General features: G+C 42.6%; 1 protein-coding gene across 1 annotated transcript in view; it reads left to right on the top strand.

The window, feature by feature from the left end:
• The window catches only part of map4k5 (mitogen-activated protein kinase kinase kinase kinase 5), a 62620-nt gene extending 48012 nt beyond the window's left edge, over window positions 1-14608 (top strand). Inside the window, exons 21-33 of the mRNA XM_034110831.2 lie at window positions 25-110; window positions 1608-1649; window positions 3894-3978; window positions 4058-4137; window positions 4307-4367; window positions 7112-7226; window positions 7436-7494; window positions 8987-9090; window positions 9846-10023; window positions 10545-10613; window positions 10701-10793; window positions 11625-11695; window positions 14393-14608. Coding sequence (XP_033966722.1) covers window positions 25-110; window positions 1608-1649; window positions 3894-3978; window positions 4058-4137; window positions 4307-4367; window positions 7112-7226; window positions 7436-7494; window positions 8987-9090; window positions 9846-10023; window positions 10545-10613; window positions 10701-10793; window positions 11625-11695; window positions 14393-14452 — 1103 coding nt within the window. The 3' untranslated portion in view covers window positions 14453-14608. The remainder of the gene's footprint in view (window positions 1-24; window positions 111-1607; window positions 1650-3893; window positions 3979-4057; window positions 4138-4306; window positions 4368-7111; window positions 7227-7435; window positions 7495-8986; window positions 9091-9845; window positions 10024-10544; window positions 10614-10700; window positions 10794-11624; window positions 11696-14392) is intronic.
• Window positions 14609-15075: the final 467 nt, after the last annotated feature.

Raw genomic sequence — 15075 nt, 5'->3', positions numbered from 1 at the left:
TTTACATGTGTTTTTATTCTGCAGATAACGATTCGGATGACAGTGTGAATGGAGAAGGTAACATGCAGCCGCTCAACAGGCAGCGCCACAAGGAGAAAAAGGAATTCCCTGTGAGTTATTACACAATATATATATATTACGTTTTTATATGCATTTTAAACATTATAAGCCTCGTGTAAGAAATAGTTTACACACACAACAGACTGCATTAAATCCAGATCAAATAAGAAAAGTGACAGGAGATGTCAGAAGCCACATGCTTATACAACCAACCGCCCCTTAGTTTAAGGAGAAAAACAAACAATAACAAAGAACATAAAATAAGCAGAAACATCAGCCAAACAGAGGAAAACATCACAATAAAAACAACACGAGGAAAACTATATAAATACACATCAGGAAATAATTAGACGTCATGAATTAAATATGGGGAAATCGTCTGAGGGAAACGAGCCACCCACCGCTGGTTTGAGCATGAAATCATGTGTGGTTTAAGAGTTATTTTTTATATCAGGAGTCGGTGTCTCGAACTATCGGACTGTCATCACACTGAAACCTCAAAGATGTTATATATTATTATAAGTAGGGCTGTCAAGTTAACGCGTTAATAACGGATTAACGCAACAAAAAAAATTAACGCCACTAATTATTTTAACGCGATTAACGCATGTGTATTTTTTGTCCTCGGCCGCCCCGTAGTTTCAGAGCGCATCGAGTTTAAAATACCATCTACAAGCTGATGCTGACAGCCCCGCTCCTGCCGCCCGCTTGTGGCAGACCACACTTCCACGGTCACCGGCAGGCACCGACTGGCCATCGGGAGGACCGGGAGGGTGTGTGTATGTGTGGCGAGAGAGAGACCTTACGTGCATTGTTGTTGTTAGCATCTGGTGCTAGCTAGCTGCGCTAACGGATATAAGGAGCTGTTTAAATGAAAACAGAGGAGCGACATTTCGCCGACAACTGCGCCGAGCACTTGACTTTATGCAGGAAGCAGACAGCGGGACGTTTTAGGAGAAGTCAGCACGGATAGTGCACAACATGATTGCAGCGTCCAGGCAGCTCCCGTTCGAGCATATGCCTTGAGTTGCACATAGCTCCAACGATCCATCTCACACACACACACACACACACACTGTATTGTATGAGAGGTTCCAGGTTGAATTGAGGTGGATATTTGTAATGTTCAGAGGTTGTTGTGTTTAATATTCATGGGAATATTTGTCATTGTTCAAATGATAATAAACATTTGCATAAAGCATATTTGTCCACTCATATGTTGATAAGAGTATTAAAAACTTGAAAAATAATCCTCTCAGGTACATTTAGAACGGATAAAAAATGTGCGATTAATTTGCGATTAACTATTGACAACCATGCGATTAAATATTTTAATTGACTGACAGCGCTAATTATAAGTCTTCGATACGTGTGCCCTCCTCATATCCAGACACTCACAGCTGAAGAAGATGGCTGCACATTAAAACTAGAACACACACCAAGGAAATCATTGTTTGTTTTGTTGTTGTTGATCTAATTTAAGCTACTTCATTACAAATAATTGCTGTCTGTGTGTTCTAAATTATCTTTGTTTTCCTCCTCGTTAGAAACCAGCCATCAACGGTCTTCCTCCCACTCCTAAAGTCCTGGTGAGGGAATCTTTTTTCACTTCTGTGTGTTAGCTTGTGTACTGATTTGATTGTTATTGTAACTTGCCTCTTTATTTAATATCTTAATGTTGCACACTTCGACATAAAAGGGACTTCCAGGCGTGCATAAGTTGAAATTAAAATCATTTGACTTTCTTTGTTCTATAATATGCAAACACTCGGCCCGGTCTAATAAGTGATGTCTTTGCTTTTACATTCGTTCACATTCTCTTACTTTAGAAACGGGTGATGACACTCGTTTGTCCATATTAGCTAGCAGGTGACGCAGGTTTCACATCACGGCTACATGGCTGCATACATTTGGCTCGATCTAATGATGTATGATACCTTTACCCTCCTGCGTTTCACCTGAAGGACCCCTGAGCTGCCCTCTGTGCCTGTGTGAGCTTTACTCCTTGTCATTATAATTAAATATTAAACCCTATTGTTACGTTTTCATCAATATATTATAGGTCTAAGATATATACAAAACATGTCTCTGGCTCCAAACAGCAAACAGATCCTTTCAGCATTACCCATAATCCCCTCTGTTTCAGCCCTGTTTCCAAAGTGCTGATTCTCTGTCTGTTACTTTAGATGAAAATAAGGAGCCCCTCCCCACGCCCCTCTGAGAGACATTTGGTTACAAAGAACTCAATGGAGCTCTAGGAGGAGATTCAGGTGATAAGGGGGGGGGGGGGGGGGGGTACCTTGGTTGCTGATTGGCTAATGGTTACACAAGACAACACATCGTTATGACATCATCAAGTGGCCAAAATCTGATCAGCTCATTTTCAGACAGGTTTTTATAGAAATGGATCAAAAAGAGAGAAAATCTTTGTTCCTGAAACTTTCAGAGTCTCTTTCCACAGAGGGGACACATGTTGATGTAGAAGAGACATGAAGAAGAGGGGACACATGTTGATGTAGAAAAGACATGGAGAAGAGGGGACACATGTTGATGTAGAAGAGACATGAAGAAGAGGGGACACATGTTGATGTAGAAGAGACGTGAAGAAGAGGGCACACATGTTGATGTAGAAGAGACATGAAGAAGAGGGGACACATGTTGATGTAGAAGAGACATGGAGAAGAGGGGACACATGTTGATGTAGAAGAGACATGAAGAAGAGGGGACACATGTTGATGTAGAAGAGACGTGAAGAAGAGGGCACACATGTTGATGTAGAAGAGACATGAAGAAGAGGGGACACATGTTGATGTAGAAGAGACATGGAGAAGAGGGGACACATGTTGATGTAGAAGAGACGTGAAGAAGAGGGGACACATGTTGATGTAGAAGAGACATGAAGAAGAGGGGACACATGTTGATGTAGAAGAGACATGAAGAAGAGGGGACACATGTTGATGTAGAAGAGACATGAAGAAGAGGGGACACATGTTGATGTAGAAGAGACATGGAGAAGAGGGGACACATGTTGATGGAGAAGAGGGGACACATGTTGATGTAGAAGAGACATGAAGAAGAGGGGACACATGTTGATGTAGAAGAGACATGAAGAAGAGGGGACACATGTTGATGTAGAAGAGACATGGAGAAGAGGGGACACATGTTGATGTAGAAGAGACATGAAGAAGAGGGGACACATGTTGATGTAGAAGAGATATGAAGAAGATGGGACACATGTTGATGTAGAAGAGACATGAAGAAGAGGGGACACATGTTGATGTAGAAGAGACATGAAGAAGAGGGGACACATGTTGATGTAGAAGAGACATGAAGAAGAGGGGACACATGTTGATGTAGAAGAGACATGAAGAAGAGGGGACACATGTTGATGTAGAAGAGATATGAAGAAGAGGGGACACAGGTTGATGTAGAAGAGACATGGAGAAGAGGGGACACATGTTGATGTAGAAGAGACATGGAGAAGAGGGGACACATGTTGATGTAGAAGAGACATGGAGAAGAGGGCACACATGTTGATGTAGAAGAGACATGGAGAAGAGGGGACACATGTTGATGTAGAAGAGACATGGAGACATGCACCAGGCAGGATATTACCATGGGTCCAGCATTCGTCTTTTTTATGTAGCCTTTATCTGCACGGCCTCTTTGCTGTGACCCTTTGCTGGATGAACGAAGGGTTTCTGATCCTCTGTCTTCACCCCGTTATTAAATGTGATGTCATTGATGTTCGGGGTCGCAGAGCTTTCAGCTGCAAGACATTTCCCCGCCTCGCTGATCCAACGCTGAGCCCCGTTTCCCTTTTTTTATTTCAGATGGGAGCCTGTTTCTCCAAAGTGTTTGACGGCTGTCCTCTGAAGATCAACTGTGCCACGTCATGGATCCATCCGGACACCAAAGGTACAGATTCAACAACAGTGGCACACAAACATGTTTTATTAAAGCCAGTAGATAACTCTTAAGAATGTTTTTCTTGTAGATCAGTACCTCATCTTTGGGACGGAGGACGGCATCTACACGCTGAATCTTAACGAGCTGCATGAAGCCACAATGGAGCAGGTAACAGCTGCTAAAATTAATTATTAAAACCAGGATTAGGTAGAAAGACGTACTTTCTTTTTCCGAGAGAATTTTGCTAAGACTTGCTACAGCTAATGTAGGAGCTCACTTTTTAAATCCGTTCTTTATACTTTTAAGCTAATTTATTTTTGTTTAATTCCCTCTACAGCTGTTCCCGAGGAAATGCACATGGCTGTACGTCATCAACAACAACCTGATGTCCCTATCTGGTGAGTGATGGACCCTCACAGCCTCCTGCTTCACTGCCATAACCTGCTGCTGCTCTGTTCTCTTGTCTGGAAGAACAGTCTCTCCATACCTGCAGCTTCTGTTGTCTGGAAGAACAGTCTCTCCATACCTGCAGCTTCTGTATCTGGAAGAACAGTCTCTCCATACCTGCAGCTTCTGTTGTCTGGAAGAACAGTCTCTCCATACCTGTAGCTTCTGTTGTCTGGAAGAACAGTCTCTCCATACCTGTAGCTTCTGTTGTCTGGAAGAACAGTCTCTCCATACCTGTAGCTTCTGTTGTCTGGAAGAACAGTCTCTCCATACCTGTAGCTTCTGTTGTCTGGAAGAACAGTCTCTCCATACCTGTAGCTTCTGTTGTCTGGAAGAACAGTCTCTCCATACCTGTAGCTTCTCTTGTCTAAAATAAAACAGCTATTATAGGAAGTCCCTGCAGCACAGAGTCACGAGGGACACCAGTGGCTTCACAGTCTGTTCCTCTCACATATACTGCTCTCTGTAGGTCACATAGGAGCTGCACACTTGTAGTGACTTATTTTAGTTATACATTAACTGTTCAAAATACAAACTCTTGTTTCTGTTTGACTCTATTTTACTGTCTTTATACAGTATAAATAAAACATAACCGTCCATAGCGTATGCATCAAGTAAAGAAAAACATAATTATCGAAGGTAAAAAGCAAACAAATAAAATAATAATTGTACTAAAATTCACATAAATAATAATCATAAGAGGCAATAAATTATGTTTTGTAATTATACATTTTAGGTAATTGAATGTCTTGAAAAATCCAATGGCCTTTTGTTATTTTGACAGATTGAAAACACTGAGGGAGATCTACCGTAATGTAAAGTCACAAAAACTAAAGTTGTATTGTTAGTATTTGCCTGTGTGTGTTTTTATTGGCCTCTACCGCCACTCCAGGAAATAAATCTTTAATATGCTCCTTGTAGGTCGACATGAAAACTGACCCTCGGCCTATATCATATATTTCATTTTTATTTGTTCAGGGACAAGAAAATAATCTGATATTACCGGCCCCTTTCTCAAAATAAATAAATAGAAATAGATGGTCTGTCCTTCATATTTTCTAATTCACAGCCAATCATAACGGTATCGTAGGAAAATAAGAAACACGAAAACGTACAAAAAATACGGAACTTGACGGTTAACGGAAAGAAACAAAACAAAAAAATCACATGTACAAGGGAAAGTGCAACCTCTGAGTCCTACTGGAGTAGAGGGGGGGGAAAGCAGCGCATAATAATAATAATAATGGGACCTATATATAACGTTGTTCTGTATACTAATTATAAAAAATAATGAATTGCAATAAAATGCTATGACCTATTTTGATGGACATTTTGCGACCCTTCCATCAAAATATCACATGACGAAAAAGTCTAACTTAACCTCTGATCTGTTGTCAGTAAACTCAGATCCCCTCATTTAAAACTTTCCGTCTGTCCTCAGTCTTCCAGCTGAGGACTTTGTTAAGGAGACTACTCTCAGTTTAACCTCCAGCAGTTAACCTCTGTTCTCTCTTCCTCTTCCTCCTCCTGCTCCTCCTCTTCCTCGCCTGGCTTCATTTGATCTTCTACTAACGGCTTCATCAGAAGGTAATCATCTTCACATCATCGTCACACCGCTGATTTACCCTGTTCACATCTAACTTTTCTACAAGCTGCTTCATGGGATCCAGGATGTGTAACGAGCAGAAATTATTAGAGCTGTACCGAAAAGTTTATTCATGAAGTTGAAAAATCTTAATCAACATGGAGTTATATTCCAGTGTTGGCTGGATAGGATTGTCTCAGACTCGTGTGGTCCAAACATTTCCAATAACTCCAGAGCATTACCCCAAGACCCACCGGGTCCGTCTGCGCCGCGGCGTTCACAGCGATCGCGGCCTCTCTAGTCAATGGGTGCTATTCCACCAGACGCGCCACGTTACGGCTGGAAGCGTCTCGGCGCTGGGCTCCGCTAAAAATAGGATGCATGTCTATTTTCGACGCGACGCGAGGCGTTGCATAGCGCCGGGTAGGAAGTGGACCGGTCAGAGCATCCAGTCAACCCCCAAAATAAACTAATTGTGCAGACCCTATCCCTCCGTAGTCTTTCAGGTAGGAGGAGAAATGCCAGCGTTCTCCTCCGGTTTACCGGCACTGTGTAAATTATATATATAGAATAATTCTGATGATGAATGCATTTTTTTACCACTAAAATACAGCAACACGTTTTTGATTCATGTCATTTATAACTGGACTATTACAATTATTATTAACTTTGTCTGCACGAAGTCGCCTGTCCAGGAAATATGCCCAAATCAACAAAAACTGCGAGCCGGCAGGCAAGACGCTCCGCTTCTGAAACGCGCCCGGTGGGTTATGACGCTGGAGGAGGTCGGACCAAAACCACGGCGCCGACGGACCCGGTGGAACCCCGGGGTTATCGAGTCAAAACGTCAACATTTACTGAAAATAAGATGGATGTAATCATCTCCAAAATTCACAACATATCTTATACAACCAAATACTTCTACTTGTTGCCAGCATCACGGGGACTTTAGCCTTTGCAGACCATTTGCACACAAACCTATAGAACTTATACAGGGAGGGAACACCCCAGAAAGCAGATTAGAGCCACATTAAGAAGAGCATATACACCTGGCTTTGACTATTTTCTACACACCTTCCTGTTTTTACTCATATCTCTTTTGTGCTGCAGGGAAAACCTTCCAGCTGTATTCTCATAACCTCATCGGGCTGTTTGAGCAGCTGAAGAAGCCCGGCCTCGCCGCTCAGTTCCAGACGCACCGCTTCCCCGACAAAATCCTGCCCAGGTGAGACCAAACCCTGAGCTGCACAGACTTACATCTGAACCCGTCTGACCACCACTTCTCGGACTGTAATCATGTTGCCACTCCCACGCCGTGCAGAGCTTTTGTTCTCTACCGTCCTTTCAAACTACTCTGGCTGAGCTCCCTGTTTTCTGACGTCATGACATTTTATAAAGCTTTCGCCTCAAAGCCTCTCTTGTTTCTCTCCTCAGGAGGTTCGCCCTGACGACCAAGATCCCCGACACAAAGAGCTGCCATAAGTGCTGCATCGGTGAGTGCCCCCCAACACACACACACACACACTGTTTTATTTACTCACTCATCTTAAACTGTCCATACACGAGGATCTCCTGCACTCTTCCCACTTTACTTTGCTGCAATGGCAATGTTTTTATTCTGTGAGCTCGTCTCCATAACTTTGTTGGACCATATTAATGTCCCAGAAATAAAAGAGATAAACGATAATATTGTCATTTTAAAACCCTTTAATGCGAGTGGTGTAATGATCATTTGACGGGATATGATTACAAGCATACCCTTTCAAAGAGTAATAATAAGGAATGCTTCCTCTTCAATATTTTCTCTGTATTTTCTCCAAGTTTCTTCTTGATTTTTTGGTTTTTGTTGGATAAAATGTTTTGTAAAGTGATTTTGCGAATGTGGCTGCGAGGGAGTGCGGTAGTCTTTCAATCTTTTTTATCGTTAAATAAATACAACGTAATTTTAAATAAAGCCCCACAACTAAAACCATTATAGAAACTGGACGCTCAGGCTCTTGAAATTGTCCATTTAAAGCGAGCTCCGCGCTGTAGTGGAAATGCGCCATTAGACACCCCGGGCCAGCATAACGTACTTTCCACTTGCCCGCTCGGGCCACTAAAAATATTGCTTTAAAAAAAATGGTCCTGTGGTATTGGTATTTTGACAAGCAATTTTGTTAAATTGTTTCGTTTATTAACGCTACAACATAGTGTTTCGTGAGGTGGTTGTCGTTGTTGGGTGAAAAGCAAACAGCTGTTGGCTACAGACTTTCTCGCCACCTAACCATTCGCCAAAATGTTTTTAATACCAGCGGTAAACGGCCAAGCGCCTGGCAAAAAACAATCTTCAAATAAAAGAATTTTCACCGGAGGGGAGTATGAGAAGAAGAGGGAGAGACCGTTTCAGCCACACTGGCTTGATCAATGAGTTGGCTTCAATATGATGCCGATATAAACACGATGTTTTTTTGTCGGCTCTGTAAATCAACAAGTAAGTGAAGAGTAGAAAATATAAAAGGTGTTGGCTTTAGGGAAATGTCCCAGCAGTTTAGGAGAAGGAAGGTTCTAATCTAATATATGACATAGCCATTACATCTAACTCCTAATGACAGGAAGGCAGAAAGCGCATTATACAAATAATAATACTCATAATATTAATATTTTTAACAATGACCACAATATAATAATTTTAATAAACCAAATATGAACAATTGAGGAAGAACTGATGATTAAAATGTTGTAGTACAAGTAGTAATGTAGTTTGTGCATAAATTACTATTGCAACTAATTAATTGTCTTCATTATAAGTAGATTTTTTGGACGAAAGCTCATGGGCCAGTGGTTACAATGGCGGGGCCAGCGATAGGGTTAGGGTCACAAATGTTACCCTTAATGTCTACCCCTGCTTTAGGTTTGCCTAGCCCAGTTGTATTCTGTCACAAAGGAGCTATATATCTCAGTCTGCCTGCTCTTCTTCATCATCCTCTCTTCTCTGTTTCCCAGTGAGGAACCCGTACACCGGCCATAAGTATCTGTGTGGAGCTCTGCAGTCGGGCATCGTTCTGCTGCAGTGGTACGAGCCCATGCAGAGGTTCATGCTCATCAAGGTCAGTTTAACTTCTCATCTCAAGCATCACCACTGAAACCCCGGGGAAAACTAATCCGTTCATTTACATTATTAATATACATTTCTAGCCCAAATAACGAAGTCACAACTTGCAACACGCACTATAAATTGATTTTACATTGCATTAAGAGATAAAAACATGAATGCTTTTAGTATTTATTTTAGTATTGTGCAATCCTTTATCTGTCCAGCAACAGGGAAATGTACATTATTACATCAGCAGGTAGTGCAGATATAGTTAAGAGAGTAGACTTGCATATTCAAAATGAAAGTATGCCCCAAAAATGTATAACACAATAAGTTAAAATATATTATGGGTGGGAATCAGCAGGCTCCCCACGATACGATACTATCGCGATACTTAAGCCACGATACGATAGTATTGCGATTCTACGATATGCTAAGTAGTGCGATACGATATATTGCAAATCCCATGGGTCATATCCATGTCCGTCTTCCCTTCCTGGTTAAAGAATGTATTTGCAATATGAATAGATTTTCTAAATAACCCAATTTGTGTTCTTTGAACCTAAAAAGGAGATGGCATTGTTTTTGTTACTTTCATTTTAATTGTATACATGTCTTAACGTAACTTCCTGTTTTATATACGTCCATCTTTCGGCGAGATATGCTACAGTTTATATAATAAAATATCGATACTTGGCATCCATTTCCAAATACATTTAATTCAGCATTAACACCATTAACCCCCGGTGTCGTCTCTCCCCCCCGCAGCACTTTGACTTCCCCCTGCCCAGCCCCCTGAAGGTGTTCGAGATGCTGGTGGTCCCGGAGCAGGAGTATCCTCTGGTGTGTGTGGCCATCAGTCAGGGCAGCGAGCGGGGACAGGTGGTCCGCTTCGAGACCATCAACCTCAACTCCTGCTCCTCCTGGTTCACCGAGATTGGAGCAAGTGAGTCAAAAATATGGAGACAAACACCAAAGAAACTGTTGGGAAGATACTGAATGTCCTCTTCCAGTATCAGAGTCCCCATGGTAACAAAGGTATCCCAACTGTAGCTGAGTACATGACAGGATGACACAAAAACATTTGAGAGAAAGACGGAATTTTTAGAGAAAGTCAGAATGTGGGATTTTCAGAAAAAAGCCAACATTTTGAGAAAAAAGTCAGTATTTAGTTCATGACGGGAGGTACAAGTGGTACTCCTCCATCTTGTGACTGTGTGACTCCCTCTCTTGGATATCAGCATGTGAAGGACACTGCTCAGGAACTAGTTGATGCTCTGTGTGTGATGACTCCTTCCTTTCTGGAGAGGATCACAGATACATGGATCCTGAGGTTGAAGCTCAAGCCGGTGATGTGTTCTGTGGAGATGTGGCCAGTGGGGGAAGAAGTATTAAGACTCAAGGGGAAGTACTATATCAGATTCAAAATCACAACAGGATATTTATTGTTGTTCATTTCCTTCTCAGCTCATCAGCATGTTGATGCGATCCATGTGACGCAGCTGGAGAGAGACACAGTGTTGGTGTGTTTGGACCGTGAGTACAACATCCCTTTTAATCAGATTTTAAATATCTATGTTCTCCCACGTCTTCCTTACATCCTGTCGTGATCTCTCTCCTCAGAAAATTTGAAGATAGTGAACCTCCAGGGCCGACTGAAGTCCAACAAGAAGCTGGCGTCTGAGCTCAGCTTCGACTTCTGCATCGGGTCTGTCGGTAAGATTCAGACAGGAAGTCTCAGATTTTACAGTCTGTGTGAAGCAATATAGGTACATGTAATTATGTGAGGCATTTTAAAGGGGACCTATCATGCAAAATGCACTTTGTGATGTCTTTTATACATATACATGTGTCCCCGGTGTGTCGGGGAACTAAAATAAAACCCTCTCTCTTTTCCTCCGTACCCAAATCTCTAAAAACGGGGAACAACGGAGCTGATCCAGAGTTGCGTCCGATATGACGTAACATCTGAAATGTGGACCCACGGCCCAATCAGAAACGTTGCTATCAGAAACAATGCCCGACTGTTTAGGACGTAATATGGTCGGTGTTTACATTAGCATCGCTAACACTCAGAGCTAACCTGTACTGGAGAGCATGTGTGTGAAGAAGCAGGAAGTAGAAAGGAACTCACCTTGTGGTGTAACCGGGAGAGAGAAAGCCTTTGAGCTCCAGACTGTTTCAGAGAGAATCCTTGATGATCCATGATATGGCGTTTCATCACGGCAGCATTTAGTTTAGACGGTAGCTGCCGGGTCCCGCATGAGCTCAGACCCCTCCTCTTTAAAGCTTTATCCCCAAATCAGCACTTTAGAAACAGGAAGTGAAATAGAGGGGTATGAGGCATGGCTAGAATGATCTGTTTGGTATTTTGAGCAAAACACTTCATAGACATGTTTTTAATATATTTGTATATATCTGAGACCTATGCTATTGCCTAAAGATAGCATGATAGGTGACCTTTAAGACACTTCCTATCAGGAAGTAGCCTGGACCCTATTTTACAGTGTTTTTGTGTCTAAATTACATTTTTCCTTTTCTTGACAGTGTGCCTTCAGGACAGCGTTCTGGCCTTCTGGAAACACGGCATGCAGGGGAAGAGCTTCAAGTCTAATGAGGTAAAAACAATAGATCTCATGACCATTAACGCTTAGTGGCTTTCTTTCTGAAATACACATTCTAAAAAATAGCTAAGTTACAGAGGTGACAAAGAGGTGACACTCTGGATTAAAGGGAAATTCGACTCAAACTACATAGCGTTGCCTGTTCTCCCGTGAACCTTTAACGGCCTGTCCACACGGCGGCGTGCGTTGAAGCTTCAACGCTTCTTCCCATTCGCTTTGAATGGGGTGCCGTCACGCTTTGCCGAACTGCATTGTGGTTCCGTCGCTTCGCTTTGCTCGCTTCAGAAGTTGAGCAATGTTCAACTTTTGAAGCTTCGACGGAAGCGTCAGCCAATCAAACCGCGTGCTTGTGTGTCCGGGGCGGGAGATTCATGTGATTGGTTGTTGGTCGAGTTTCAGACACGCCCACCGGCTAGCTTCAACGCACGCTGCCGTGTGGACGCTGCGTTAAAAAGCCTTGAATTAATTCACGTTAAAATAAGTCATTAAGGGGAAAGAAAATATCTTGAAACAATCTTTTACTGGATGCCATTTTCTTGTTTAACGTCATAAGATCAGGAAACTACAACACTCATATTTACCGTACTTTCCGGACTATAAAGCGCACCTGCATATGAGCCGCAGCAGCTAAATTGTCCGTCTGTCTTGCTCTCGTTCTGTCTCTCGGTTCCACTTTTACTTTGGCGCGCTACCTGTCTCACTCTTTTCCGGCCTCCAGCTTTTCCTGCTGGAGCCGCCGCTTAAAGGTGGCGGGCGCGGACCGGTCCTAGAGCCCATAGAGTTAAAGGTGGTTAATTTTACCTGTAAAATCCATAGATTTAGGAGGTTCCCTAGTGGCCGTTAGCGGTACAAAAAAAATGGGGGAAAAAGTCGCGGCTTATAGTCCGAAAAGTACGGTAGTTTGTTGTTTACAGATAAATAGTCAGATAGCTAGCAACAACTAAGGGGAAGTATCTTGTATTTTGGTTATCGTTAATACGATACGAAACACTTTATTGTCCCCGTTAGAACATGTGTTACTCACCGGGTCCTGCAGTTGCACAGAAGATACAAATCATACTCTTACATATTTAACTTGCCTTAATCTGCATTAAACATTTCAACATTTAAAAGCGTTTTGCTTCTTCAAAGTCAATATTGTCCCCAAAACATCAGCCTTACACAGGTTATCGGTGTCCCGGAGGAGACGCTCCGTTTGTCACGTCTCTGAATACAGGTGTGTTTTACACTCCAACAAACGCCTTGTCTCGGGTCCACAAAGCCTCTGAGGAGAAGCGGCTGTTAAACCCGTGTCTACATGCTGTCGCTGATCCTGCAGATTAGACTCGGTGTCTTTGTGTCGCTGCAGCTAATGGATTTGTCCTCCGAGCTGACCTGAACACGGCGCGGTGTAAAAGTTCAAGCCGTCGTGGGGAGGTGAAGCGTTGTGTTTTTGTGGAAAGTGATACAGCGCTTCAGAAAGCCTGCAGTGTCACACAACACAAGCTCTGTTCGAGGAGAGATTTCTGAAATGTCAGCGGCCATGAAACATTGATGGTCCGTCATAAAGCCGTCACGGGACAGCGAGCAGAGATGAATAATTCAGCGTTCGTCTCGTTATGATTCCTCACAAAACGGAGGCACCTGAGAGCTTGAGACGGATCCCATCTCCTGGGGCCAAGCTCTCACACCTCGCAGGTGTCACACACACACACACACACTCACTGTCTCCCATCTGTCACACGCTTCACCACAGGTAAACAGGGGAGAGTGTGTTCTGCAGTGTCAGGATACAGAGACGGTTCCCTTCAGAAACATAAAGACGTTTTTCTATTCAAAGACACAATCGGTGATCCACGAGCAAACAGTCGCCTTGCCACCAAAAGTGAAAACACAACAGGAGAGATTTTCAGAATAAAAGCCCCCGAAGAGACCATATTAGGTCTTATCAATTAATCAATCAATATCTTATATGAAAGAATAAAAGTGTTTAAGTGTCCGAACCACCAGATATTTGCTATTTTTGCCACGAAAATTACCAAAATAATTATTCAACGATCCAAAAAAGATAAATTAAATCCATTAATCTTTATATTGCTTCAGTTAACTTTCCCTTTAGCATCATCTCACATTCCTAAACCAGGGGAGATATTCATCCAATCAAACTTTGATCAAAGTCACAACATGCAATGTCAGTCAAAAATAATCGTTATTTTCATATTTTATTATTTATATCTCTCTAGTCTTGACTCAAACTGTGGGTGTTTCTCAATGTCGAGGACGCTTCCTTGGTAGGACATGTCCCTCCGAGTCGGGTCCTTCAGAAGCGAGGCAAGAATCCTTCCTAGCCTCGGAAAACAAAGAATGGTGGAACAGGTGTGCGTCATATTCGAGGCCCCGCCTTAAATGTAGCGCGGTTTCCGCCAAAGATTTGGAAATTGGTCCGTGCGCAAAGCATTGTGGGGATTTTAAGACCGCGGAGGATACACATGTGCAGCCTCGAAATTTCCCGCAACGAAGTACGCCGGCCTCGGTAGAATTCCAGGTATCCTGGACATTGGAACGGTCCTGCTGCGCCACTTGATGACGTAGCATCCTTGAAATAGTGGCTCTGGAGCATCCTTCCTCGACATTGAGAAACTCCCTGGGTGTTACAGCGGTGCTTGTTGATGGGTTTGTTTGTCACACCTTTTTTTTTTGTGTATTCCTCAGGTGACCCAGGAGATCTGTGATCCGAGCCGAGTTTTCCGCCTGCTCGGGTCTGACAGGTAGGAGCACAGAGATTTAAATCTGTAGAGACTCACACACACACACACACTTCCTTTACTCGCTCAAGCTTTTTTTTATTTGGAAAATATGCCTTTAATACGGCAACTCCTACTTTCATATTATTATGTCATCACTTGCTGTTTTTAATCACATTAAGTTCTTTCCTGCAATTATTATGAGAACATCTAAGTTGAAATATCTCAGTAATGAATATAATGCGAATTAATTTAGTTATAGCAGACTAAACTTTGGCTTTAGAGGTAAATAAAGACCCCGGATTTGTTGTTTTTAACGAAAATATCTCCCCTTAGAGAGTGATCTGACCCAGTGTAGCCCCATAGTCTCAAAGGACCGCGTACACTCATCACCTCGCGTCCTGCTTGCCTTTATTTTTATTTATAATTGGTGTGATTCATTATCTCCATGACCTCAATATTACTAGTAATTATATCAGTCCTCCCTCCAGTGCTATTGCCTGAGACACCCTCTCCTCCTCAGCTCTCTGTCTCTACCTGCCTCTTCTCCTCCTTAGATTTTACTTTCCAATGACTCTAAGCTTTATGACTGTCCCTGAACGCACCACTGGTCTTATCCCTGAATGCCCTCTCTCTCTCTCTCTCTCTCTC

Source organism: Pseudochaenichthys georgianus, chromosome 22, assembly GCF_902827115.2.
Source record: "Pseudochaenichthys georgianus chromosome 22, fPseGeo1.2, whole genome shotgun sequence".
NCBI classification, from domain to species: domain Eukaryota; kingdom Metazoa; phylum Chordata; class Actinopteri; order Perciformes; family Channichthyidae; genus Pseudochaenichthys; species Pseudochaenichthys georgianus.
This window is presented reverse-complemented; position numbering and strand designations above follow the sequence as displayed.